The sequence below is a fragment of the Notechis scutatus genome, chromosome 2 (assembly GCF_049901735.1).
Source record: "Notechis scutatus isolate UNSWTSFEM ecotype Mainland chromosome 2, rNotScu1.2, whole genome shotgun sequence".
NCBI lineage: Eukaryota > Metazoa > Chordata > Lepidosauria > Squamata > Elapidae > Notechis > Notechis scutatus.
This window is the reverse complement of record NC_142010.1, coordinates 78291914-78319872: the sequence shown is the minus strand read 5'-3', so window position 1 is coordinate 78319872 and position 27959 is coordinate 78291914. Positions and strand designations below refer to the sequence as shown.

The 27959-nt window shown below is 39.3% G+C and overlaps 1 protein-coding gene across 7 annotated transcripts in view; it reads right to left on the bottom strand.

Moving 5' to 3' along the window:
- Positions 1 to 23016, bottom strand: part of MAPK9 (mitogen-activated protein kinase 9) — a 45314-nt gene extending 22298 nt beyond the window's left edge. For 2 of the 7 annotated variants that reach the window (XM_026686621.2, XM_087955243.1), the window contains exons 1-4: positions 22875 to 23004; positions 12683 to 12797; positions 3890 to 4060; positions 1723 to 1852 (exon numbers count right to left, since the gene is read on the bottom strand). In XM_026686621.2, coding sequence (XP_026542406.1) covers positions 1723 to 1852; positions 3890 to 4011 — 252 coding nt within the window. In that variant the 5' untranslated portion in view covers positions 4012 to 4060; positions 12683 to 12797; positions 22875 to 23004. Of the gene's footprint in view, positions 1 to 1722; positions 1853 to 3889; positions 4061 to 7458; positions 7561 to 12682; positions 12798 to 22874 lie in introns of those variants that run through there. The other 5 variants (XM_087955247.1, XM_087955248.1, XM_087955244.1 and 2 more) reach the window with 5 other exon arrangements.
- Between the last annotated feature and the right edge of the window lie 4943 nt (positions 23017 to 27959).

The window sequence follows — 27959 nt, the reverse complement described above, 5'->3', positions numbered from 1 at the left end:
GCACTGAGCATATAATTATATCTGACATTTTACGGTTGAAGTATATATTAAAGAAAAAAACCCTTTCAAACAGCCTTCAGAGTAGATTTAGTACAAAATGAAACAAAAGCTAATGTAAATAAAAGTATTTTCAGAACAATATATTCTACACATTTCCCACCTTATAGAAAGCAATTTTTATAATTATCATAATTGGTGAAAAGTTTTAATGCAAATTATAAAGATTTGCTACATGACATTATCTTAGACTGTAATGACAACCGACAGATACATTTACTCCAAAACTGTTATGTAAATGTTTCCAGATATTCTATTAATACTCAAATCTACTAATATTATTAATCATTAAAGTTTTCTGCTCCCCACCCGCTTTTTTTGTGCTTTCAGATAACAGATAATCAGAGTTGGAAGGGACCTTATATAGGTCATCTGGTCCAACCCTCCCCCCAAGTGGGAGACCCTACATCATTTCTGACAAATGGCAGCCGAATCTCTTCTTGAAAGTCTCAAGTGATGATGCTCCCACAACTTCCGAGGGCAAGCTGTTCCATTGGTTAATTGTTCTCACTGTCAGAAAGTTTCTCCTTATTTCCAAGTTAAATCTCTCCTTGTTCAGTTTCCATCCATTATTTCTTGTCTGGCCTTCAGGCGCTTTAGAAAATAACTTGACCCCCTCTCTGTGGCAGCCCCTCAAATATTGGAACACTGCTGTCATATCTCCCCTGGTCCTTCTCTTCACTAGACTAGCCATGCCCAGTTCCTGTAACCATTCTTCATATATGTTAGTCTCCAGTCCCCTAATCATCCTGGTTGCTCTTCTCTGTACTTTTTCTAGAGTCTCAACATCTTTTTTTATAATGTGGTGACCAAAACTGGATGCAGTACTCTAGGAGTGGTCTTACTAAGGCGTTATAGAGTGGTATTAGTACCTCACTTGATCTTGATTGTATCCCTCTGTTAATGCAATTTAGGACTGCATTAGCTTTTTTGGCTGCTGCTGCACACTGCTGGCTCATATTTAGCTGGTTGTTCACTAAGATTCCAAGATCCCTCTCACAGTTGCTGCTATTGAGCCTGGTTTCACCCAGTCTATATGTGTACTTTTGGTTTTTCTTAAATGTAGGACTTTACTTTTCTCTACATTGAGTTTCATTTTGTTGATACGGCCCAGTGTTCTAGTCTGTCAAGATACATCTGGATGTTGAGCCTATCTTCTTGGGTTTCATGTCAGAGTTAACTCCTAGCAACTGCATAGACAATCCCTGCAGTTTTTCAAGCAAGATTTCAGAAGTGGTTTGCCATTGTTTGTTTCTATAGTTGAGAGAGAATGACTGGCTCAAGCATTTTATTTTATTAGCCACATATAAAAGCTTGCTTGTATAATTTTACACCTCAGTGTAAGCAATCTTTGCAAAGGTACAATAAACTATATGCTATTAAAATGTTAAAATTAATGAAATTAGCAACAATGTAATAGAAGCTGCTGTGCTAATACGTCATATCAATAATTATACTAAATAAGCCTAATGCAAGAAATGGTTGAAAATTCCACAATAAAAACATACGAATATGTTTTTATTGACATTTTTGTTAAGTATTTCTCACATTCCTAGATTCTCCCCCCCTCCCCCTCCATCCACCCATCCATCTCATGATTTGATAGTCATTTTGTTTCAATATACAATACATATTTTCAATATATGCTACATTAAATTTACTCACATTTTTGTGATTCACACACTTTAGCAGCACTAGTTCTCTGTAAGCTCGCTTTGCATGGGTTTGATTCTGGAAAGGGCGACTCAGCTTCTTTACAGCAACATTTATTCCAAGGACAGTATCAAATGCAGCACTGAAACATTGAAGCAGAAACATTCTAGTTCAGGTTCTTTGAAAACAAGACTAGTGTGTGCTGAAAGCAATGGCAACTTGAGCTAACTAGCATTCTGCTCTGAGCAGTGCACATAAAACTCCTGCTTTCCCAACAACTAGGATCATGGCCAGCATACTGTACTGCTAAGCTGAGTGAATGGGCATAGGAGTGAGGAAAGATAAGATTAGCATCCAATGTGTATGCAAAGGGAATTCTACAGGGGTAGGGAGACAAACAAGCATCAATGCAGTTACTGTACAATGATTGACTGGAGCTCCAGAACGAAGCAAGGATTCCCTCCAATGATTGCCCCTATGAATTTTAGAAGTATACCAAGAACTTTCTGGCAAAGGGTTAAACAGTCCCAGATGAGATGGGAACCCTGGATATCCAGTCCCAGAAAACCCATGTACCTATAGCAACTCTTCAACAATAACATTAAAATGTAAGGTGGCAATATATGTCAGATTTTGAAGAGCTATTCATTGATCCATACATTTCTGCACCCCTGACGCAATGCTATCTGTTCCCTAATCTAAATTCATCTAACAGATAACCAGTGTCTGGAAGAGGTCATCTAGTCCAACCCTCCGCCCAAGTGGGAGATCCTACACCATTTCTGACAAATGGTAGTCCAATCTCTTCTTGAAGGTCTCAAGTGATGGCTCTCCCACAACTTCTGGGGGCAAGCTGTTCCATTGGTTGACTGTTCTCACTGTCAGAAAGTTTCTCCTTATTTCCAGATTAAATCTCTCCTTGTTCAGTTTCTATCCGTTATTCCTTGTCTGGCCTACAGGCGCTTTAGAAAATAGATTGACCCCTTCCTGTCTGTGGCAGCCCCTCAGATATTGGAAGACCGATATCATGTCTCCCCTGGTCCTTCTCTTTACTAGACTAGCCAAGCCCAGTTCCTGCAATCATTCATTGTATGTTTTAGGCTCCAGTCCCCTAATCATCCTGGTTGCTCTTCTCTGTACTTTTTCTAGAGTACTATGTTGTTTGTTACCATCTTTAATTTGCTCAAACACCTGAGCTATTATATAAGTCATCTAGCTGTTCCTTAAAGTGAATGCCAAGAGTTAGGATGCTGTTTTGGCTGAGTTATTAAAATATAGTTCTTGCTTAATGACCAGATGCTTAGCAATTGCACAAAATTACAACTGATCTTTCCAGAACTATTACAGCCTGTTTTCAAAGTACCAACAGCCACACACAGCTCACAGTTGCATGATCATATTTTGGGTACTTGGCAACCAGCTCATATTTACAACTGTTTGTGGTGTCCATGGACACATGGTTGATTTTCAGATATTTTTGCTGGTTGCTGGTGTTTACTCCCAGTTTCCAACAAAAAAAATCCACTGGAGAAAATGGACTTGCTTAACTACTATAGCATTCACTTAATGACTGTCGCAAATAAGATTGTAAAATCAGGTATAGTCACATAGTGACCTGCTTAAGCCACAACTTAAAGATCATAATTCCTAATTCAATTAGAGCTGTAAATTGAGGTTTATCTGTACAGTACTGTACAATTTGGAAATGTTTATTTTGGTAGCCTCATAAACATCAGTCATACTTTCCCCATATCTCTTTAGGCTGAATGACTGTCGTGGCTGGAGGCAGGGAGAGGAGGTTGGCTCTGGGAAGACCCAGCCACTAACCATCTAACAATTCTTATATATGAAGTATTTAAAATTTGGGTAATTTTAACACTTTACTATTTTACTGTTCCTAGAGGTAGACTGTTTTTTAGCAGTTTATATTAGTGTTTGCAAATAAAAGATGAAGACTCTCAAGTCAAGCTTGTTTCCTGAGATTTGATGAACACACTGTAGCAGCTTGCTTGTTAGCAATATCTAACTGTTTTGCCATTGTCAACTGCCAGGTTATTTTTTAAATAATTTAGCCTACTGTCCTAGGATTCCTTGGGGGCTCCCCATACAAATAATCCTACTAAATTTCTTTGGGATTAACCAAGAAAAGTTAGGTGCTGCTATTTGTTTGCCTACTCACCAAACAATGCCTTGAGCCCCAGAGCCTATAGGTTTCAATTGCTGGTAGCGTTTTAGTACAGTGAATGTTGAATCCGCAACTTGAACACTGTAAAACTGTGTGTCACATTTATTCTCGCTCATGTTGTTGTGTCATGTAGTCTTTGTCTCAGAATTTGGCAGTTTTCAGGATCTGTGTGAAAATAATTTTTGAAATGTGAAATGTTTTTTAAGATAGATAACCTTTATTGTGACTTTTTACTGTGACCACACTGGCACACATTAAAAATGAAATTCTGTTGCTGTTCTCAAAAGAAAGTATACATCGACCCATACCCATACATAATACAGATATACAAAAGAAAGTATACATCTACCCATACCTATACATAATACAGATATATACATGCTAGAGACATACATACCTACATACATACATCTACACCTGTCCATTTTGAATCCATAGCAGAAGGAGGAAACTTAAGATTCTTCCAAAGGTGCTTTTTCAAGAGGCAGCTGAGAGCTGAAGAAGTTTCTTGGATGAGAAGTGAAACGTCTTCAAAGAAAAACCAAAAAGTCCAGTTGCCTCTTGAAAAAGCACCTTTGGGACAACTATGACCTGAATGACTGAGAATCTCCACAGACAGGAAACTTGGGAGTTCACAAGGTTGATACTATATGGAACAAAACTGTGACTGAATCTGGATGTTCTGCTTCAGATACCATGAAGCCTCCTCCCAGAAGGTAAGGAAAACAGGTCATGAAGAGGATGTGTAGTGTGCCAAACAATACTATGGACCCTGCTATGTCCTGGATAGAAGGAAGTGAACTACCAATTACCTTTTCTGCCATCCTCACCATTTTCTGAACTGCCTTCCTGTCCGAAGCAGTAATGCTTCCAAACCAGGCAGTAATGCCATATGACAAGATGCTCTCAATTGTCCCTCTATAGAAAGCGGGAAGGACAGGTGTTTTGTTTTTTTCTTGGCAGAATAGATGAACCTTACTGTAATTGTTATACTGTACTATCTTATAGTACCTAAGCTCTTCCCTCATTCTATAAATTATAAAACACTACATTATATTGCAGCAAATCATTTGGAGCGCTATAATAATGCACTATATGTGTTTTCCTCAGTCAAAACAGTATGCAGAACAGAAACAGAGCCCAGTGAGTGGACAGAAGGTAGTAATCTCCCAGCACACACCTAGTGGCCCAATTGGAGTTACGAGATTGCTGATCTGAAACACGTTATCTTAAATTGCCTGTTCCACATAACCTACATTAACAGCATGGAATGGCTTGTTCTAGTACAGTATGTAAAAACATCCCTGTCAAACGAGACCTGTGATAGCAAACCTATGTCATGCGTGCCGGAAGTGGCACACAGAGCCACTTCTGCTGGCATGTGAGAGGTCACCTGAAAGACCCCCACTGCGCATATGCATGTGCCCCCACCAGCCAGCTGATTGTCGAGTATCTGCCATGCATGCGCAGGGAAAAACACGCACTTGGGAGATGTGCACAAAGGAGTGCGGTGCAAGGGGGTACAGAGGCACATGGTGCGCACGCAGGTCACATGTGCATGCACAGGGGGGCGTGGGGAGTCATGTGTCCATTGCATCATGGGTACAGGCACACAAGCATGCACGCACACTTTTGGTACGCAACGTGCAAACGGTTTGCCATCACGGCACTAGACTATCTAAACTTATTTTCAGGCTGTCTTATAGTATTCCTACAATGAAACAGAAGTAGTCATGATGATATGCTCAAGGCAAATAGTAAGTAGGGCAACTTTGTTCCAGGGTAAGAAGTCTATGTGGATGGATGTCTTGCTCCCTAGGCCAAATTACAGTAACTGGTCCAAATGCTGAACAGCTTCCTGTAATTTCAATGGTAGACTTCAAGAAATAACTAATGTAGCTTCAAGAAATGTTTGATGTAGTTACAAAGTATCATAAGTGCCTTAAATTCTATTCTATTGTACTGTAATACACATATTATATGCCAGATATAAGATAAAATAAGATATTATAGCTAGATATAATTTGTAGCTAGATGTAATATTTGTTACAGTTGTGAAAATCACTGAAGTGGTTTACTTAAACAAGCTTTTTTTAGTTGAATTGTGTCATTCTTAAAAAAGAACAGATAATGAAGAATGTTTAATAAAGTACCATATGGTCTGTTTTTAACAATGCAGTAAATGAATTTAAAGAATTTGTGCATAAAAATAAATAATAATGACAGAGAAAAGAAGCAAAAATGAAAAAGGTAGAAGTAGCCCTAAAAAGAACAGAGTATAGAATTAATTTATTTTATTTTCAATTACACAAACAAAAAACATCTGTATCATGACTTCTGATTGCTAAAATGTAGTACGAAAAGAACGTTTACAGTTCAGCTTTTTACTCTGAATATTATGCTTTTACTACCAAAAGAAATCTAGAGCTGTAATTATTTTGATAGCTGAAGTATGCAAAAGAGAAAAAAGGTTTTATCATCATTGAAATTTTAGGGCTCTTCATTCAAAAATAATTTTAATTTGTAGAAACAATAGTTATAAAATATAACCCCTCATCAAGCAGCATTAAGAGCTTGATTTTTGAATGAAAAAAATAAATATCTGTATTAAATATTTGTAGTTAAAATAACATCTATACTTATAAAGGTAATCCTCTGATCTTATATTAACAAGCCTGGAAACCAAGAGCAATCACTGAATCAATTCTTATTGTTCATTGCCATTATTGTTAAGAAAAATGGGTAATAAACCAACATCAAGATTAGTTAATGAAATATTGTTTGGTGATTTTCCTCATTCCTTGAAGAACTTTCAAGCAAAAAAACAATGCCAAATTCTAATTCAGAATTCTCTCCAAAGATGGTAATACATGAAATACAGTGTGGAAACTTTATAATCAGTATGGTCTAATTTTAGTATAGTATAACTGTAGTTCTCAAGTTCCTTTATGAATAATTTAGTATAACATTGAAATATTTTAAAAATGATTATGACAAAAAAGTTCTAATAATATTTATAAATTTTAAATCTCATATTCTTATCCCGAATCTAAGTATTTCCTTGTATTAGAAAATTTTAATATTTTCTAATGGTTAACATTCCCCAATACTCTAGGAAGCCAATTTAGGACAGAAATCCAATATTATCAACAATTTTTATAAGGATAATTTCACATTATTTTATCACAAACAGAAATGCATGATAAATTAATTGAAAATGAATCTATACTTCATTGCTTTTAGGACCATCCAGATTTCTCATATTTCTAGAGAACCTCTTGCTATGGCTCCTAAATAAAACTTGTAAAGTTATTGCTTTGATCTGAAAGCATACTTGTCCTGAATTACAGTAAATATTAGCAATAAATAAATAAAAGCAATTCTCTAAACAGCAATGCCTCATTAACCTAACCTTTCCAGTTATGTGCTTTATAAACAATATGTAGCAATAATTAACAGAATTTAAAGTAACCATTATATTAAAGCTCAGGTCCAAACTGTCAAAGCATTTTATTAGGGCAAATAGAACTGCTAGTATTTTTTAATATTAATTATTGCCTTACCAGCACACTGTTCTACAAATGTGTTTCCAATCTCTGGATGCAACATTCTGTTTTTCTCCCAAGTGATGAAAATATTTACAGGAAAAACTGCATGTGAAGAATGTACATATTTCCACTTCTCCTGCACATCTCAGATTTATTCCACAGAATGCAAGAGAGAGGATTGAGAAAACTGATCTGCCAGCAATGTCTGTAAACTTGATGGATGGACACAACTGGCTATAAAGGAAGTTTTTCCTTCATAAATAAGTAAGGTTCAGATATATTAAATGAGCAGGAAGAGACTTCTGGGTCTCTACTCTGTTGACAATATTTGCACTGTATGCTATCGTCTAGATCAGGATGGAGAACATTTGAATATACAAATCAAATTACATATACAATTCAATCCCCCAACCTTGCAGAAGAACCCTATAAAGTTATCCAATGGTGTAGCAGTATCATTGAGGTGGGATTTATTTACTTTTTCAGTAATCTTTTCGGGGTTCTATTGCTTTATTTATTATGAATCTTTTTATGCAGATTTGGTTTTTCCACTCTAAACAACATACAAGTTGGGGGGAGGGGGAATCAACAATACAGAAACAATAACATTTCATTTGACTATAATTTGGGCAATTAAAGAATATTAAAACTTTGCAATTTCTACTTATTTGAGTTTGGGAAAGCCCCCGCAAGCCAAAACGTTGACTACTCTTGACACCAAATTTTGATTGTACAATGTTATAACTGGAGGTTACAAGTGCAATAACAGTTCGTGTAGTGACCAAAATTACAATGACACTGGAAAAAGTGACTTATGACATCTGTGTGACTTTTCACACTTATGATTGTTGCAGTCTCTTCTCAATGTTCAAAATTTGCACAGTTGGCAATTGTCTCATATTTATGATGGTTGCAGTGTCCTGGGGTTATATCATCACCTTTTGCAACCTTCTGACAAGTAATGTCAATGGGGAAGCCAGATTCACTTAACAACTGCAATTATTCGTTTAACAATGGTGTCAAAAAAGGTCTTAATGGGACAAAACTTACTTAACAACTGTCAAACAGAAGCAACAGAAGCAACTGTCAAACAGAAGCAATAGAAATTTTGGGCTTGACAGTGGTCGCAAATCAAGGACTACCTGTATGATCCATAGGTGCAGAAATCCCATGCACTAGTAAAGACAATCTTAGAAGCACTGATGATTTATAGCATCATGCTCTCATTCCATCACTAGAGGTGTTATTATAAGCTGCCCATTCCTGATTTAAACTCAAATTCAGAACCAACTGTCCTTAGAAAGCCACTGAATCACAAGGAATACTTTTTAAATATGTTGCTAGCCATAGACCAATTTTTTGTTCTGTAGTAAAGACAATATCTGTATGGTTGGTTGCCAGGTGAGGAAAGAGAAGAGCTCCTTTGATGTAACTTTGCAACTCTGAACTGGCATCCACTCAGGCAAAAGAGGTAGCTTTCCACTGATCCTCCTGAATTCATGGATGTGTTCCTTGATGGGTCGTCCTCCCTGCTTTAGGTTGGTGAGCTCATCTTCCACGTAGAGATCCTCCTTTGCCTTCTCAAATCTTGCCTCAAGCAGTCGTAGGGAGTCATCTACATCCTACAGTTGTGGGGGGGCCTTCTCTTGTGGAGGGTTGCTAGCCATCCTCTTGCTTCTCCCACTAGCCCCTCAGAAATAGTATTCACCATGGCTCTGGGGGATAGGTAGAGGTGTCCATAGCGTTCTAGGTGGATCTCAGTTTAATCAAGGAATAGAGCTAGCTGGTCTGGGTCCCCATCAAATTTCTCCCTGAACCGGGGCAGTTCATTGAGTACTGGTCTTCCCTCCTCCTGTCGCCTTCTGTAAGCCTGCACTTGAGGTGGCTGGCCTTCTTCCTCAGCTCTAGTTTGCACAGGGGAGGGGACTGCGTGTGGAGGAGGCACTGGCTGCAGCTTTGGACTCCTTTTTCTTCTGCTGGGTGGAGAAGGAGGGCTGTGGTCTCGCCTGCTTCTCCTCACTTCAAAGGGCTCTGTAAAAACTCCCCTCTGTTTTGGGCAGCATGATGGGCCGTCATCCCGAATGGTGGCTCAGTCAAATTCCTCCCTCAGTTGCTCCATGGGTCTCCCCTGGGATTCCGTCAGGGACTTTGGGGCCCTGGTCTGTGCCCAGTCCCACATCCAATCCACTCTTCCCAGTTCACTCAAGGGCCTTCTCCCTTTTTGGGCCTGGGGTGGGGAAATTCAGCCTCAGAGGCTTTAGGAATTTTCTTTTTCCACCAGTACTTATCTGGTTTTCTTTCCTCCGTTGGAGCAGGTTTCTCTGCTTCAGAATTCAAGGGGGCTGACCTCCAGCTTTAATTATGCTATCAGCTTCTGTTTGCTTCAGGCTGGAGGTCAAGTCTGTTTCTCCTTCTGATAGCCTGCCCTCTGCCATGGCTGCCTGAGTTTCTCTCCACACACCCCAGATGTTGGGGAGCGATTGAAGAAGCCTGGCCCCAGGGCCCCAGTAATACTGACTTATTATGAGAGTTGGCATGCTGTCAGGATTCCAGCAATCACCCTAATTAAATCATGATTCTCGAGCCAAACTTCAAAAAAACTTCAAAGGATTTATTAGAAGCGACATACTGGCATTGCCCTGTATGAAGCCAATTCTGGCATATGTAATTTATAGTCACCTGTGACACTGTTTCCCCCCTCCCCTATGGGTGCCTCATAAACCAGATTCTCCAATTAAGCATGTTCACGGCCTGGGTGTCATCAATCACGTTCTCTAATTAAATATATTCACAGGCAAAAGCTCTGGTAATTCAGTTACAATCTTTTAAAGATAAGTGTTGGAATGATTTCAAACTGCTGCACTGCTCTTCTAGATTTCCTTCCCCCCCTCCTTTTTTATGGAAACTATGAAAACAGGCATAGGAATGTTTTATGAGTTAACAGCAACCATTGTGTTGAAACAACTGTTTTGCAAGCCTTCAATGGTATTCTATGCACATTGGCAGAAGACAATTCTTTGAAATTATGTATTCAGGCAAAGGAAAGTAGTCTACCTTCATGCTTAGATTGGACTACTGAAGTACAGCAACTTGCTGTTCTGTGACGTACTACTTTCCTCCAGTTATCAATTTATGTAGCTCCATAAACCAAAATATTGTCAAAGAAATCTTATATACCGTATTTGCCGGCGTATAAGACGACTGGGCGTATAAGACGAGCCCCCAACATTTCCACTCAAAATATAGTTTTTGTTATATACTCGCAGTATAAGACGACCCCCCACTTGGAGGCATGCTTTTCAAGGCAAAAAGTCGTCTCATACGCCGGCAATACGGTAAGTTGTAACACTTGGGGTATTCTGGATATAATTCTTGATTGACACCCCCAACCCCTTTCCCCCAAACTTACAAAGCCACCAAAATGCTTTAGAGAGGCAGCTTCGCCTTTCTCAGGCTGGCACTCATTCCTCTCCTTTCTTTGTGACAGCCCCACGTGCGTGCCATCGGGACTCCAAGGGTGGGGATGGACAGCTGCCAACTCTCTCTCTCTCTGTGTGTGTGTGTGTGTGTGTGTGTGTGTGTGGTGTGGAGGGTAATTCGGCTATCTCTGGCCTCCGCTCGGTTTTAAAGTCGCTTGGCCGGTTCCCAAGTCGCAGCGCGCTGGCCGGGAGACGCGGCGCCGGGTGGAAGCTCGGTGCAGGGGAGGCAGATCTTTTCTCTTAAGCGGGGAGGGGAGGAGGGGACAAGAGGAGGGACGGGACGGGACAGGGGGGGAGGAGGGCGCCGCTTCTTCCACCGCCCACCGGACCCTTTTCTTCCCAAGGGACCCTGGAAAGCAGCTCGGGAGCCGGGTGGCCCTGCCCAGCGGGGTCCCATCAGGAACTTCCTGAGGACACCCCCTGCCCCAAGCACAGCCCTCCCGGTCTTTCAAAGAGGGAGGGAGAAGCGGAGGAGCAAATTGCCGCCCCCGCCCGCTGCCCAGAAGGAGGGCGCCACAGTCCACCCCCACCACCTTCTCCCCCCCTCCCGGGCCATTACGCGGCTCGGGGCTGGCTGGGCGACGGCCCCGCCAGAGACCCTCCCAGCTCCACCCCACCCCACCTCCAGATTGGCCTCCGCAAGCGCCCCGAGCCGGGCGGAGGGTGGGTGGGTGGGTGGGAGGAGGAGGAAGAGAGACTTCGGCTGGGCTTGAAGGGGCTTCGCAAGTTGCGGAGCTCCGCCCCGTCGCTTCTTGCACCGAGTGACAATGTATTTACCGGCGTATAAGACGCACCCCCACTTGGAGGCATGTTTTTAGGGCAAAAAGTCGCCTATACCCCCCCCCCCAACGGTAACACAAAGAAATGTTATAAATACTAATATAAAAATAGAAAGTTTTATTTCATATACCATGTAAAGTCTTAATGGCTGTATTTTCTAGGGTACTAACAAATGTGTGTATTTAAAAGTCTAATTAGCAATGAAATGTTTGGTAAGCAAGTCAACTAATATTTTAAGAGGGAATATGCTTACAGATATGCAGAAAGCAAGAGAGATATTGCATGGACTCAAGCAATGGTAAAGGAACTCAATGCTTTAAAAATTATTGTTTTCAAACTAATGGCTAGTTTGAAATAACAGACTAGTTACTGTAATTGGGCATATCTACAAAAGGATGCTTTGCTTCAGGTGTCAAGTTTCAAGAAAAACACCCCCTTGGACCTGCTTTGCTAAGCAACAGGAACCCTTCATTTTTAAGAGAAGAGAAAAGCAGCCTTCCTCAGTATTCTCTAGCACTTGCAAAATTAAAAAAAGCCTTCTACAAACAACTGCAAGAAAGCCTTTTCTGGATTGGGTGAGCGATACAGGCTCCTGCTTTTGAATATACTGGAGAATGCTAACAGTAGGTAAGCTGCAAAAAACCCCTTTCCTTTTAGCAGTTAGCTGTGCTAGATGAAAAGATTACTATGCTTTATTTCACAGATGTTGCAACTTTGCAGAAGAAAAAAGCATAAAGAAATTTTAAGATGCTAAGAAGTATTCCAAGGTAAAAATTACTTCTTTCTTATCTTGCTAGAATCATCTTTCCTTTGCGGCATGAAACAGTTTATTGACATAAATATGTATATCATGTATATATCCATGTATTATAGTTCAGAGCACTAATTTTTTTAATAGAGAGGATGTTTTAGAACCTAAAAGTAGTTAATTATGTGCATTCTACCTCTTTGAAAATGTGTATTACAGGGCATATGCTTACCACTTCTTCTTTTTTTTTTGTTGCTATTTTGAATATTAGGCCTGAAATTGTGATGGTCAAGCTTCAAGAATTCAGGTCTGTAATTTCCAAGCATCCAAAGCTGAAACAGGTAGCTCTGAAAGAACCAAGAAGAAAATTGAAAACAAGGGAATAAATGTGCGAGCAAACAGCTATTTTTAAATGTGATTTTCCCCTAACCATCAGCATGCTCCATCTGTCAATATCAAGAACATATCGTGTGTATTGTTTTCTATGCAATGAACAGATGCCAAGATACTATTTGTATTCCTTCCTGTTTTCCATCAACCAGCTTCCTGTATATGCTGTACACTTTTCTAGTACAATTGAATATGGACAACTAATTTTTTAATATCACTGACGTGAATTTGAATTGTATACATAACTACATCGTATCAACCTCAGAAATTTTGTGATTCCATTTTTCTCACTTTAAAAATTACATTTTAATATTTTTGGCAATTCAAAAGTATAGTGTGTAAAGAAATTAAATCAAGAAGCATGTCTTATATTAACAGGACATAATATCAGTATGCAATTCATATTATTTTTGTTAAATAGTCTAGGAAACTTCAAAGCAAAATCTTCTAATAGTGACTAACACCAAACTACAGCTGGTCATGTATTAATCAAATAATGACTAAATCAAAAGTAAAGTACTGTTCCACTGCAAATGTATCAAATAGCTACTGTCACAAATCTATTGTGAAAACAACAGACTGTTAGAAGTTTATTTTATGAAATATAATAAAAATCTTTATATGTTGATATGTACATTTACCTAGTAAAAACAACTTTTCTATTTTATGGGAAAATCTTTCCCAAATAGCAAAACATATTGAAGCCTATTTAAAAGACTGAAATCTTTCAATTTATAGTGTATAAGAAGTAAAACAATGTGAGAATGATGAATATATGCATAGAGCTTGCTGTATTCCTTTTTGGGAATATGGGAAACCAAGGAACGGAACAAGAAATAATCAGCAAAATAAATTAAAGGCAAAAACTAATACATAAGAGAAATATAGTCCAAAGTTTACATGCTATTTATAATTTCCCCAAATTTTTCCAATCTAACAGATCATCCTTGCTCCATCATGTTCATACACAACTTCATACCTTATCATAGTTAAGCTTATCATCAACATTCGTTTCCTCTCTGTAAGCCTTTTCCTTCATATATTTGTTTTACAATTTGATTCTCATTGATCAATCTACTTCAATTTACTTCTGTACGTGATACAGTTTTGTATTTGATTTACAACAGTATTTAAAATTTGTGTGGTAATGTTAGCTTTACCACACAAAAATTCCAAGCACTCTATTCTACTACATTCAACTCAGCTTTATATTTCTCCTGAGATAACTACACTGACACACCCAATACAGAATGGACAAAACCAGGTTTTTTTTTGTACATAGACACTTTTGCTACTTTTGACAAATATTCTTCACAACAAATTATATACAATCTATTTATAAATATCAGCATTGTACACATAAATTATATCTGCAGCCCTATCCCCATCTTTAATTTCCATTTTCTATGAAGGTACACAAATTCATCTACTTGCTCTAGTTTTCATATGTATATATCTTAAAAGTATCCACTCCTCTTTAATTGTTATATCTATCATGATCTTCTATATGTAAATTTCAGATCCAAATTCTTCATATTACTATGCCCTCTGCCTAATGTATATAACCTCCTCATTTAGCAACTGCATTCCATTCCAATGATTGTTGTTCAGTGATCACTAAGTGAATCAAAATACTGTTTATTCAATAAATGACCAGCAAAGTTTGAAAAAAAATACATCAAAGTAAAATAAAATAGATGAGATAAAATATTAGTGTAACAAAGATAAAATAACAAAAATATAGCATACACTACTAAAAATAAGCCTAAGTGACAATAAAAGAGAAGTTGTCATTTCTGAGACAGTTATGTTTATTTTAATCAGGGCAACATGGAATTTGACTGCTACACATGAGAAAATGTCCTGGAAATGTAGATATTAAAGGCAGAATATAAGCAAACCTGACACTCCTGTGGAATTTACAATGTAATAACACAGGTGATCAAAATGGTTTTGATCTTCTTGTCACCACAGGGGCAGTCAAATGCTCAGTTAACAGGATTTTGGAATATCTGCCTCGCAGCAGTACAGATGGTAAAATGTTATTCTGGCATTGAAAAATGCTATCCTCAGCTTGGGAAAAAAGTTAGACTTTGCTGATTCTTAAATGCCCTCATTAATCTAATTTCTGCCATGTTGGAGCAACCTATTAAGTCCAGCCTGAAATCCATATTCCTGATCACTGAGAGAAAAAGAGAGATACTGTGAAGAACACCGGTTGCTGCCATCTCATTCAGATAAAGATACATTATCCTATGCCTGAACTCTTTTGTTTCCTCACGGAATAGACATGATAGCTTGTTTAAGCTCTCATTTTCCTGAGCTGTTCCCCCTCACATAGGGAGTATAGCACTTAAAAAATGCTATTCTTTAGAAGTTCAGTTCTATGCCTTAATGAGTTGATTAGACACCTTAGTTTTTTGATGATGATGCCAGAAGCTGACCAGACCTTAAATAGCTTTACACTGAAGGCTTTTGTTATAAGGGGCATAAAATTTGCTCTTAATTTGCATCAGTTGGAAAATTATTTTTTACCATCATATTTTTGAATGGTCTGTAACCAAGGTGGTCACTAAATGAGGAGTGGATATACTGCAAATTATTCACATACAAAAGTGTTCACACATTCATATCTACAGAAAACATATCTCCTTACTCAATGTTGAACTATGTATTGTGCATTTTATTCCATTTCATCACATACTTTACTTCTATCATTCATGTCTTATTGCATTCAACAACCAACTTTCAAACTGCATTCACATTATATAGCTGAAGCCAACATGCACTTTTCCTATATCAACAAACATACAACAAACTTTTTCATAACTATACATTTTTCAGTGCTATGTATTACCCCTTTTAGGAACAATAAGAACAAAAATACAAGGCCACATTATTAACAATTGTCTGCCTCTAATGCAGAGAATATTAACCTTGATATTAGCAGTCTACAGTATATTCTTACAGTATCAAATCAGTATTTTAATCTTACTTTCTATTAAAATTAGAAAAAAAACCTGTTAACATTACTAGATGTTGAACTGAGTTGTAAATCTAGGCTTAATTTTTTAATATTCATATGGCAGATAGTTCTCAACTTACAACTAGTCATTTAATGACTTCAAAGTCATGAGAATTTAAAAATCTACTTAGAACATATCCTCGAAGTTACGCTGGCACAGAATCACGTGGTCACATGTCAGGCACTAGACAACTGGTTGCAATGTCCCATGCTCATGTGACTATGATTTGCAAAGTTTCTTTTTTGCCAATTTCAGTGACTAAGAACAGAAGAAAAAGTATAATAAACTTTAAAAGTAGCAAGTCTATAAGATCATAGAAGATAAGGATGCTTCAGATCTCTGCTCTGATGCAATAGTACCTAATTAGACCTTTTCTGTTGCTCTGCCTGACCTTTAAAATAATGATGATCCTCTTAGTTTTCTGTAGAGCTTTAAAGATCTGGCTTTTCCCCTCCAATGAATCCGTACTGTGAACATGTTTTCCCCCCATTTTATTGTTCTTTTTCTGATATTTAGAATATCAGAGTCATCAACTTAAATAAATGACTCCAACAAATAAAAAAATAGAAGATAAAAATCTCTGTTACATAATTAATCTTACTTCCAACTGAACTATTTAACATATCAATAGTCTATACTAATTTAAAAGACAGCTATAAATCTCACACAAGTGACTCCAAATATTGCCAGGCAGAGCCTATTGCATTAAACAATTAATACAGCTTCAATGGTTAATTCCTAACCTTTTTCTATTGATATGTATTTTAAATAACACTTCATAGGCACAAAAGAGAGATGGGATAGTGGCTACACAAAAGAAAGTTAGGCAGAAGTTTTCTTGAAAGTTAAGCCTGTCAAAATTAATTAATTTCCTAAATGAATACGTGGGGGAGTCTGTCACCGAATAGTGAGATTTATCTCATTATACACTGCTCAAAAAAATAAAGGGAACACAAAAATAAGACATCCTAGATCTGAATGAAATATTCTTATTAAATACTTTGTTCATTACAAAGTTGAATGTGCTGACAACAAAATCACACAAAAATTATCAATGAAAATCAAATTTAGCAACCCATGGAGGTCTGGATTTGGAGTTACACTCAAAATTAAAGTGGAAAAAAACACTACAGGCTGATCCAACTTTGATGTAATGTCCTTAAAACAAGTCAAAATGAGGCTCAGTAGTGTGTGGCCTCCACGTACCTGTATGACCTCCCTACAACACCTGGGCATGCTCCTGATGAGGTGGTGGATGGTCTCCTGAGGGATCTCCTCCCACACCTGGACTAAAGCATCCCCCAACTCCTGGACAGTCTGTGGTGCAACGTGGTGTTGGTGGATGGAGCGACATGATGTCCCAGATGTGCTCAATTGGATTCAGGTCTGGGGAACGGACGGGCCAGTCCATAGCATCAATGCCTTCGTCTTGCAGGAACTGCTGACACACTCCAGCCACATGAGGTCTAGCATCGTCTTGCATTAGGAGGAACCCAGGGCCAACCATACCAGCATATGGTCTCACAAGGGGTCTGAGGATCTCATCTTGGTACCTAATGGCAGTCAGGCTACCTCTGGCGAGCACATGGAGGGATGTGAGGCCCCCTAAAGAAATGCCACCCCACACCATTACTGACCCACTGCCAAACCGGTCATGCTGGAGGATGTTGCAGGCAGCAGAACGTTCTCCATGGCGTCTCCAGACCCTGTCACATGTGCTCAGTGTGAAGAGCGAATTTGCCAATATTGGTGTTCTCTGGCAAATGCCAAACATGCTGCACGCTGTTGGGCTGTAAGCACAAGCCCCAGCTGTGGACGTCGGGCCCTCATACCAACCTCATGGAGTCTGTTTCTGACCATTTGAGCAGCCACATACACATTTGTGGCCCACTGGAAGTCATTTTGCAGGGCTCTGGCAGTGCTCCTCCTGTCCCTCCTTGCACAACAGCAGAGGTAGCGGTCCTGATGCTGGGTTGTTGCCTTCCTACGGCCTCCTCCATGTCTCCTGATGTACTGGCCTGTCTCCTGGTAGCACCTCCATGCTCTGGACACTACGTTGACAGACACAGCAAACCTTCTTGCCACAGCTCGCATTGATGTGCCACCCTGGATGAGCTGCACTACCTGAGCCACTTGTGTGGGTTGTAGACTCCGTCTCATGCTACCACTAGAGTGAAAGCACTGCCAGCATTCAAAAGTGACCAAACCATCAACCAGAAAGCATAGGAACTGAGAAGTGGTCTGTGGTCACCACCTGCAGAACCACTCCTTTATTGGGGATGTCTTGCTAACTGCCTATGCTTTCCACCTGTTGTCTATTCCATTTGCACAACAGCATGTGAAATTGATTGTCAATCAGTGTTGCTACCTAAGTGGACAGTTTGATTTCACAGAAGTGTGATTGACATTGTGTTGTTTAAGTGTTCCCTTTATTTTTTTGAGCAGTGTAGTATAGCATAAATAATACTTTATTAATGAACTAACATTTAATATAAAACAGCACTTCAAGATAAAGTAGATTAATATATTTTTGATCCAAGAATACTGAAAAAGATGCTAGTATTCTTTTGTTTTTGTGAGGGATTTTGTATGTTTTTATATGAATGGAAAGCCCTTGCACATAACTGGAAGCATGGAAATATATCAGCTTACATTGTTTTTTCACATTTTTAAAAAAATAGTACTCTAGAGAAATAAAAATAATTGTGATATGTCTATACTGCATGCCCAAAGGCTCTCGGCATATTTTCTTTTCTTTTATATCCCCAATGTTTTACACTATTCTTGTTTTTCAAAAGTATTTGTTTGGCCTGCTCTTTGATTCTGAAAGGGCTCTTTACAAAGCAGGAAAATGAGAGCTCTTCCTCTCTCTCCTCTGTGCCAAACTAGAGAGGACACTGAATACACAGGTATTTGAAAAGGCTATTTAATACTGCCCCTTTTATTAGAAAGGAAACCCAGTGGTGAGAAGAGGTAATCAAATAATAATTAGCAATTGTTCCTCCTTTCCTCTGTCCCACAGCTGATGCTGAAAGAAAACAAGAAACCAGGAAGTCTCCAGCTCCTCCCCTCATATAACAGTTTGTTAGTGAAAATGAAAAAGAAGTGTGGAAACAAGAGAGGGCAGCACCAGCTTTTATTCTTTCTTTCTTCCTTGGCCTCTGTGGGTAGTGCAGGGAGGAAAGGAATCTGCTTAGTGAGAAAAGGACAAAAATCTCAGGCCACCATCACCCTCCATGCTAAGCAGCAGAGAGGGCTTGAATATATTAGAAATATGCCTTATACTGAGTCAGAGTATTGGTCCAATTAATTCCAACACTGAACACATCAACTGAGAGCAATTTTTAGTGGTTTAAAGGAGTACTTTTCATCTTACCTGACTGAAAATGTTCCAATGTAGTTAACATAGTCAACAACTGAACTATTATCCCCACGCCACCCAACTCAGTATAATTGAGCATTGCAGCCTAAGTTGCTTGCCTCCCCTGATGTTACCACATGTTTCTTCAACAATATCAGAAATTCCGAACCAGTATCAGAAAATATAGCAAATTGGCTCAGCCTGGACTAAATCCATTGCAAGACTTGCATGGTTCTTCACCTTCTATTTGCCCTTCCCAAGGAAGGCAAACCTCACTGGTTGGTTTTGGTGTGAACCAGTCACCAATGCCCGACTTTTCCTTTTAGCAATTACTCCCGCCTCAATAGCTCCTGTTTCTTTTGATTCCCCCAAAATGTGTACAAACAAACGACTTTACTTCCCCTTCACAATTATCTTCTCTGACATTAACACAGACACTTCTTTTTTCTTCTTCTTATAGTATCATCATAACTCTGAGGATACAATTCAGTTAGTCCTCGCTTATGACCATAACTGGGACCAGTAACTCCCTTGCAAGCAATGCGGTCATTATGTGAGATATTACATGACTGTGACTTGTGATTTTACTGCTGTCTTCTCCACTGACTCTGCTTGTAATCGTAAATGCTCACCAGATGTGAAGCACTCGAATCTTGATCATCGGACCATGGGGATGAGTTTATAAAATTCATAAAATTACTTTTTCAGCACTATAATTTTGAATGGTCACTAAACAGAGCAATCAAAGCAATAGAGAAGTTGGTTTTCTTTCATTCCTATCTTTCTCAGTAAGATAATAGAAACTCTATCAGGAAACAATGCACGGTTCAGCTTCACAACATTAAAGCAGCTCATTCCTTGGATGCAATTTAATTGGGGGATAAAGAGAGGGAAAAATAAATAAATAAAATAACAACAGGGTGTGTCAAATATATATTGGAAATGTAATCAATGTGAAGATACTTTTTACCATCTTTGGTGGACATGCAAGACAGCTATGAAATATAGGTTCAGATATATATTAAGAGAATTCTTAAAATAAATGTACAATTGAAATCAGAGGGATTTTTTGTAGGTTTGATAGATAAATAGAAATGGGATTTTGTTTTTATACATGACAACAACAGCAAGACTTTTGTATGCAGAGTGATAGAAAGACTTGCAAATTCCCACAATAGAAGAATGAACGATAAGGTTAATGGAGTTGGCAGAGATGGAAAAACTGATTGCTTTCATTAAAGAAGATTTAGTCTAACTTTGTTTTTACTTGAAAACCTCTTGGATTTTTTGCTTGAAACAGAAATAAATAATTATAAGATGTAGAAGTATAAGACGTAAAAGGGGGGGGGCGCTCAATTTTTTAAAAGAGCTTTAGATAGGAAGGTACATTATGGGACTTTCACCTTTACTTTAAGGACACCAAAAGCAAGAAAAGCAACTACACCCACATTATTAACCTAAATAATACTCTGATCCTCAAATAAGATTGGGTTCAATCAAGTGAATCCTTCATAAAATCTAGGTTGCTCTTAAAATCAGATATAATACATTCTTATTGTTGCATTGGCCAAGTCATAGAATGCAAAGTAGCATACTATATAAAGAAGAAAAGCTGAAGGATTGCATAGAAGAAGTGACAACAGCTTTAACACATATTTCTCCTGAATAGCATAGTTTTGGGAATGAGTGTTAAGAAAAGCATGTTAATTACAGGAAAAAAAATATCTTATCCTACCAATTCCTCATGCTCATGTTTTCTGGGTTCTGTTCCTTCAGATAACAGCAATATCAGTATATTTTGTTCACCCACTCACCGTTCCTCTTATTAATGGGTGAAGCAACAAGATTGTGACAGGAACACCATTCTCTACCACATAAATCTAGACTCCTACTCTTCTGGGTAGCAAAATGGTACAGCTACTGTCAGTAAACTGAATTTTCTCGGAGGGCAAGTAACTTGTCAGAGGCCTGTAATCTACCAATTTCCTGAGATTTTCTGGACAGGAAAAGCTATGTAATCATGGTTGCTGCTGTCTAATTTCTCGCTTGCCAACTTAGCTTCACATTTTGGGCAATATATGCAGATGTTTAAAAGGGACACTGAGACTGAGTCAACCAAAAAAATAAGGTAACTGTCCAGTTTCCTTAATATGCAGAACAAAGAAGAAAGAGCAAACAAATAAGAGAGGCGTTATCAAGAGAAGACTTTATTTGGAGGAGGAACTGTCAACCTTCTTTCCCTTGGTGATAATGGACCCCTGAAGTGATTAAGTGTAATCTTCCCAACACCATTCAAAATGATCTGAATATATAGATAGTAAGTGACACCATCCTTCTGAGATTTCCCTGTATGCTGTCTAGGTAAAGAGAGAAACGACAACTGCTCTTGCTTTCTCAATGGGCAGAACTGAGGTCAGCCCTCCTTTTCCTGTTATAACCAAAGCTGCACCCTTTAAAAGACAGGAACAGGAGTTACTGCTGCTTTTGCTTACCTATTTCTTAATTCTTAGAAACAATAAAATGTTTGGGAAAACTAAAAAAAAAAAAATCTCACCTTGGAGAGAGAGGACATTATGGGGAGGATTTCCTGCCAAGAAGTCCCTCATCCTGCCGTTTGTTTCTACTATCGAAAATTTTAAAAGGAAATAAGATGAGATTCTATTCACTGTGTACATCTCTCTCTTTTATGATTGGTTCAGAGGGGAAGAGATGATGACTGAAATATGTTTGACCTCTCATGTAGTTCAGTTATCAGTTTATTTTTATTTTTCTCTAAGGTGACCCTTGGCAGAATAGAAACCTGTCAGTTCAAAAGCATGGCTTCTTGATATGATATAAATAAAACTATCCCCAACTCAAGACTTGGAAATGATTTACCTCGCTATGCCTTTTCTGCACAAGATCCTGCTCTGTGAGGCTGAAAAAGGTTAACAGAAAAACATGGGTGCAAAGGAATGACTTTCCCTGCTTTGCCCTCACGATTCTGAAATCATTTGCCCCTAAAAGTTGTTCAACCCCCCTGTAATGCCTCTGAGGGTAGATCGGAGTGATCTACCCTCCGATCAATCACTCCAATTGACAGACAGAGCAGCAGCAGCCACCAACACCCCTCGGACGAGCTGCCAATAGTAAAAGGAAAGGACACAGCGCCAAGGGAGAGGCAGGGATGTAGACTGAACCGGGCGTTAACATATGCTCGTCCGTAGCGAGACAAGGGCTCGGGTCCAGTCGGCCCGACGATGCCTGACGGCTCCTTCAGACGGCCAGGACTGGGGCTCTGTCCCCACGGACCGAGTACCCGAGTTTGCTTCACCCGCGACGGGCTCTGCGCAAGGGCGACCGAGGGCCCCCTTTCCAGACACCAGAGCGCAGAAGAGGCGCGCCGCGGCAACAGGGCGGGGGGAGCGCAAGGACAGGAAGCCGCCTTGGGGAGCCCCAAGCGGAGCCTCTGCGGTACCCGCGCCCAGCCAGGAGGCCGAAGGGGCGACGCGATGCCGGGAAAACTTTCCAGGCAAACCGCCGGGTGGGGGATGGGGGGCGCTAAAGCCCTAGAGGGGCGCTGCTCCTGCCGCTGTCATCGCCAAACCCCCTCGGCCGCCCCGCCTGCCCGCCCCGCGGAGAGCCTCACCCCTCCGCTCCCGCCTCACCTCCTCTGGTGCCCCCGGGCGAGCCGCTTCGCGTCTTTATCGAGCTCTCGTTCACTCTCGAGCCGCAATGGCCTCCCTCAGCGCCTCACAGGCCGCACCAGAACCAGGCATGCTGACGATTGGCCGTGCCACCCAATCGGCGCGGAGGTTCGGCGGGTGTCTACCAACCAGCTTTCGGAGGCGAGTCCGAAGACCACTATATAAAGTAGGCGCGACAGGCGCCTTCCTCTGAAGAGGGGCGGGGGTTTGATCCTGAGAGCCGAGGTGATTTGAGACTGGGAGGCTGAAATGCCACAATGTCTTGTGCGTGACTTTGGCGAAGACGAGTTTTCTGATTCGGTTGCTCAGTTTGAAAGTACATCGTGACTAATGTCCGATCCCCGGTAATCGTCCACTTTTCACAACAACAGAAACGGTACATATCAACATAAGAGTACACGAAAAATTGCTCTGTTCTTAATGCACTAATTTAGCTTAATTATGGCATGAGGTAGGTAGGGTAAATGCCAGTAGGATGGGCAGAAATAGCTATTGTGAACTACTGTATTTACCTGTAGTTTTCTCATACCCCCTTTTCTGTTAAGATATAATACTTCTAAACTGATATACTCGGGTCAGGTTCACATAATAGTCTAGATTAAAATGTGATTGGAGATAGATAGATAGATAGATAGATAGATAGATAGATAGATAGATAGATAGATAGATAGATAGATGATATAGATAGATATATCCATTTCATGTATTCATAACCATGTTTATATATACCTGTTATCGAATAATCACTTGACAAATAAATACAAAATATTGTGATATAGTGTGCTACCTAATGACAGATGTGTCATTGAAAAATGTTGGCATATATACCTCTTTTTAGGAATTACCCAAATGTCCCTGAAGTGTTGCCCAATTAAGTATTTTGATCATTAGACATTCTTTTTATTTATTTATTTTCCCACTTATCTTACATACAATAATCCTGGGTGGTTTATAGCAAAAATTTAAAAAAGAAACATGAGTTCAAACAAAGGAGGGAGGATTTAGCCCATGCAACTATACAGCTGCCTTCAATTGAACTCCCATGTTTTTGCTTCAACGTTTGGCAAGAGTCTATTGTACCAAACCCACATCTTCAAAACCATGAGTACAAAATCAAGGCTGCCTTACTCGGAACATCACAAGAGGTATTTGCTGCAGGCACGCTTTATCTCCTTACCCGTCATTTATGTACAACAAAATACAAACTAAGAATGTAACTCCATGAGAAATTTATCCCCTTGGTATGCTTAATGCTACCTTTAAAAGCAAATAATAAAAGCATCTGATGTGCTACGGACAGTAGAGAGTGCTTTTTGCCAGCACTTGAAGCCCCTAGTTTCCCTCTGACAGTGCCACCTCTACATTTGGCTACCTGGCATTGGGCACAACATATTGGCAAGTAAGGCAATGGTTATTTGGTATCTTTTTCTTACCACAACAAGGACCTTCTGTCTGTACCACCCTGACCTCTCTACACAGGGCAAATGATTGGTCTTAGAAAGAACAGCTATCTCATCTGATTGTTCATCTGCTCATCCTATTGCTCACTCCCTAGAGAATAAACATTAGGTAATGGCTACTTCTCTCTTGAAATTCTCATTTGTCTTCTTTTGCTTCAGAACCTCTCCTTCTCTACAGACAAGGCAATGGAAACTATTGTGCCTCCCAGAACATGTTTGATGTGGGGAATAAAAGGTGGTCTCCCCTGACATGAGGCAGAAAGGGAAGGAATAAATGAAAATGAGCAAGTACAATATGGTTGCTCATTTGAATAACAGTCATAATCTCTTCTGATCCCATACCCTCTTCCTAGTTGGTATGAAGAATTAGGCTAGCTATTGCACTACTCTGAAACAGGTTGCTTAAGAGAGATAGGAATAACCACTTTCCTCAGTTATTCTAAGAAGCTGCAGGATTTAATAGATGAGAGGTGAGACTTCAGAAGATTCTTGCATTGGAAATCTCTGTGCCTTCCCCCTCCCCCAATTTAAGTTTCAGGGTTGGAAGAGGGATTGGTTTGTTTTAATTATGGGTATTTATTTGCCCAGTATCAAGGTGGCGCTGTTGTGTATGGTTTTTGAAATGTGGGTTGAAGTTTATACTCTTCATAGAAAAGTATAGATACCTACATTTTTATAAAAGGACTACTGAGATCCAAGAATGTCTTTGGGAAGATCTAGTGAAATGATAGAAAATACAAATTGGTGGTAAAGGAGATTCAGAGAAAGAATGATAGAGATCATACAGATACAAAACTGTTACATTGCTCTATTGTACTCTATTTAAAATACCTTCCTTCTTTCCTTCCTTCCTTCCCTCCCTCCTTCCTTCCTTTCCCAGAGGAAGTGATTGATTAAGATAGCATTTGGGCAGAAAGATTTTCAGCAGCTGTTTTAATGGCTTTTCAAAAACAATGATTGTCTAGTCCAAATATTTGAAACCGGACTGTTCTTTAGGCTGGTGGCATCATTTTTGTTAACAAGGAGAGAATGAATGGAAATGTCTGTGAGATATTCTTGTACAGTAAAAGTTGCCTCAGGGAACACTGTAAGAAAATCCTTAATCTTCCACTTACAAGTGTACTTTAATAGCTAGACTTTCGGGGTCTACTCCCCAGCTGCTTTACTTCCCACATATATGTTAATTTTTTTTTTTTTTTTTTAAAAGCAACCTACCTTCTGATTGGGGCTGTTAAGTTCTTGGTCTTGATTGTTGGTGCCTGCCAAGGTGTGCTTTTTATTATTTTATTTTTAAGGTGCATTTCTACAGGCTATGGAGGGTCATCTTTTCAAAGGCAAGGATGTTGCTCATCCTTGACTCAAAGCCAAATATGAAAATCTATCAAACTTTTCTGTTTTTCTATTGTAAATGATGAAAACAGTAGGCGGTTTGCAACCTAATGTCATGGGCACCAGTATATTCAGGAGTACTTCCTGCAGTCCCCACTACATATTGCAGAGAACTGTTGTTCTACGGTAGCCCAAAATTAGGAGATGCGTCATAGCACCTTTTCTGATTAACACATTTTTAACAGAATTACTAAGTTGCAAGGGACTTGGAGGTCTTCTAGTCCAACCCCTTCTAGTCCAAAGCCTATATTATTTCAGACAAATTTATTAAAAGGCATTGTTTCCACAAATTTTAGTTCACTTCATCAGATTTATGCAGTGGTTGATTTTAAAAGGATATCAACAAAACTTGGGAGAGAAATTGTGATTATACAGGTTACATGTGAGACACATTACAAGTATCACCTCTTTTACTTAAGACCTAATAGCCCAGGAAATAGACTTCAAGGTCAGTATTTAATAATAAAACTCATCAGCCTTATCCATGCTGGCAGGAATAGTCAATACCCCAGAAGATAGGCTGAAGATTACAGAAGGATCTTGACATACTTGAACACTGGGCTCTATCTAACAAAATGAAATTCAATAGTGAGGAAAGTAGTTACATTTAGACAAGAAAAACCAAATGCACAGGTATAAACAGGTGGCACCATGCTCAGTTGTAGTAACTGAGAGAGGGATCTTGGAGTCCTAGTGGACTCCAAATATGAGTCACTTAAATATGAATCAGCAATGTGCTGCAGCTGACAAAAAAACCAATGCAGTCCTAGGCTGCATTAACAGAGGCATAGAATCAAGATCATGTGAAGTGTTAATACCTCTTTATAATGCCTTGGTAAGACCACACTTGGAATACTGCATCCAGTTTTGGTTACGATATTAAGATGTTGAGACTAAGAGTGCAGAGAAGAGCAACAAAGATGATTAGGGAACTCGAGGCTAAAACATATGAAGAATGGTTGCAGGATGAGTTTGGCTAGTTTAATGAAAAGAAAGATTAGGGGTGATTCCAATATCTAAGGGGCTGCACCAAAGAAGACAGGGTCAACCTATCAAAAGCACCTGAAGGCAGGACAAGAAGCAATGGGTGGAAACTAATTAATGAGAGAACCAGCCTAGAACTAAGAAATTTCCTGACAATCAGGGGAACAAGTTGCCTCCAAAATTTGGGGGTTCTTCATCTACTGGGGATTTTTAATTAGAGATTGGACAAGTATTTATCTGAAATTGTATACTGATTCCTTGAGCAGGGGTTTGGAGTAGACCTTCAAGGTCCCTTCCAGCTGTGTTATGCTGCTATCTCAGGTCTTAACACAATGGGTTTTTAACAGATTATACATACTAATCAATGGGTATTTGCAATGCCTCTAGTGTGCAACCTGCATCTGTATCACCATTGTTTCTCTACCTACATGCTCCCGGTGCATACCTGTTTTTTAAACAAGAACCAGTTAGGTGTAGTCATTAAGATACTAAACTAGAAACTGGGAGACTGGGTGTTCTAGTCCTCCCCTATGCATCAAAGGCAGTCAGGTAATTTTGGGCCAGTCATTCTCTCTTAGCCCAACCTACCTCAAGGAGTTTTTGTGGGGGGAAATAGGATTTGTATGTTGCTTTGAATTGCGCAAAATAAAGATGGGATATAAATCTAATTAGCAATAAAGCTACATCAGTTCAACCACTCCAGACATTTGATTATGTCAGTTACAACTCGCTAAAGGGTATGTTAATGAAACGTGTGCATTGGAAAGGTACCAGACTCATTTTTAATCCCTATTAAATCCCCATAAAGACTTGTCCTAAAGTGGGAGGCTAATATGAAACAAACAAAAATGTCAGTCTCTAGCATCATCTATATTGCATTTATAAAGTATTTCAGCCTGAAACACATCCCTATATATATTTTTATATGATACAGTTTAAAATTGTGTTTACATGCCCAGATAGAACAGAAGGTAGGGCAATGGAAGCATCCTGGCAAGTCAAGAGCAACAGAAGGGATCAAAATAATCAATTCAACCTCTAATAAATGGGATTTTTCCACCTGACTAAATTAAAAGTATAGCAAGTCCTTACCACCACATGCATCTATGAGAATCTTCTCATTCTCTATTCTATGAACACCTGAAGGCCTATGTCCTTCCAAGACCCTTAGATACAGGACTCAGACCATCCTAACTAGAATCCTACTGGGGAT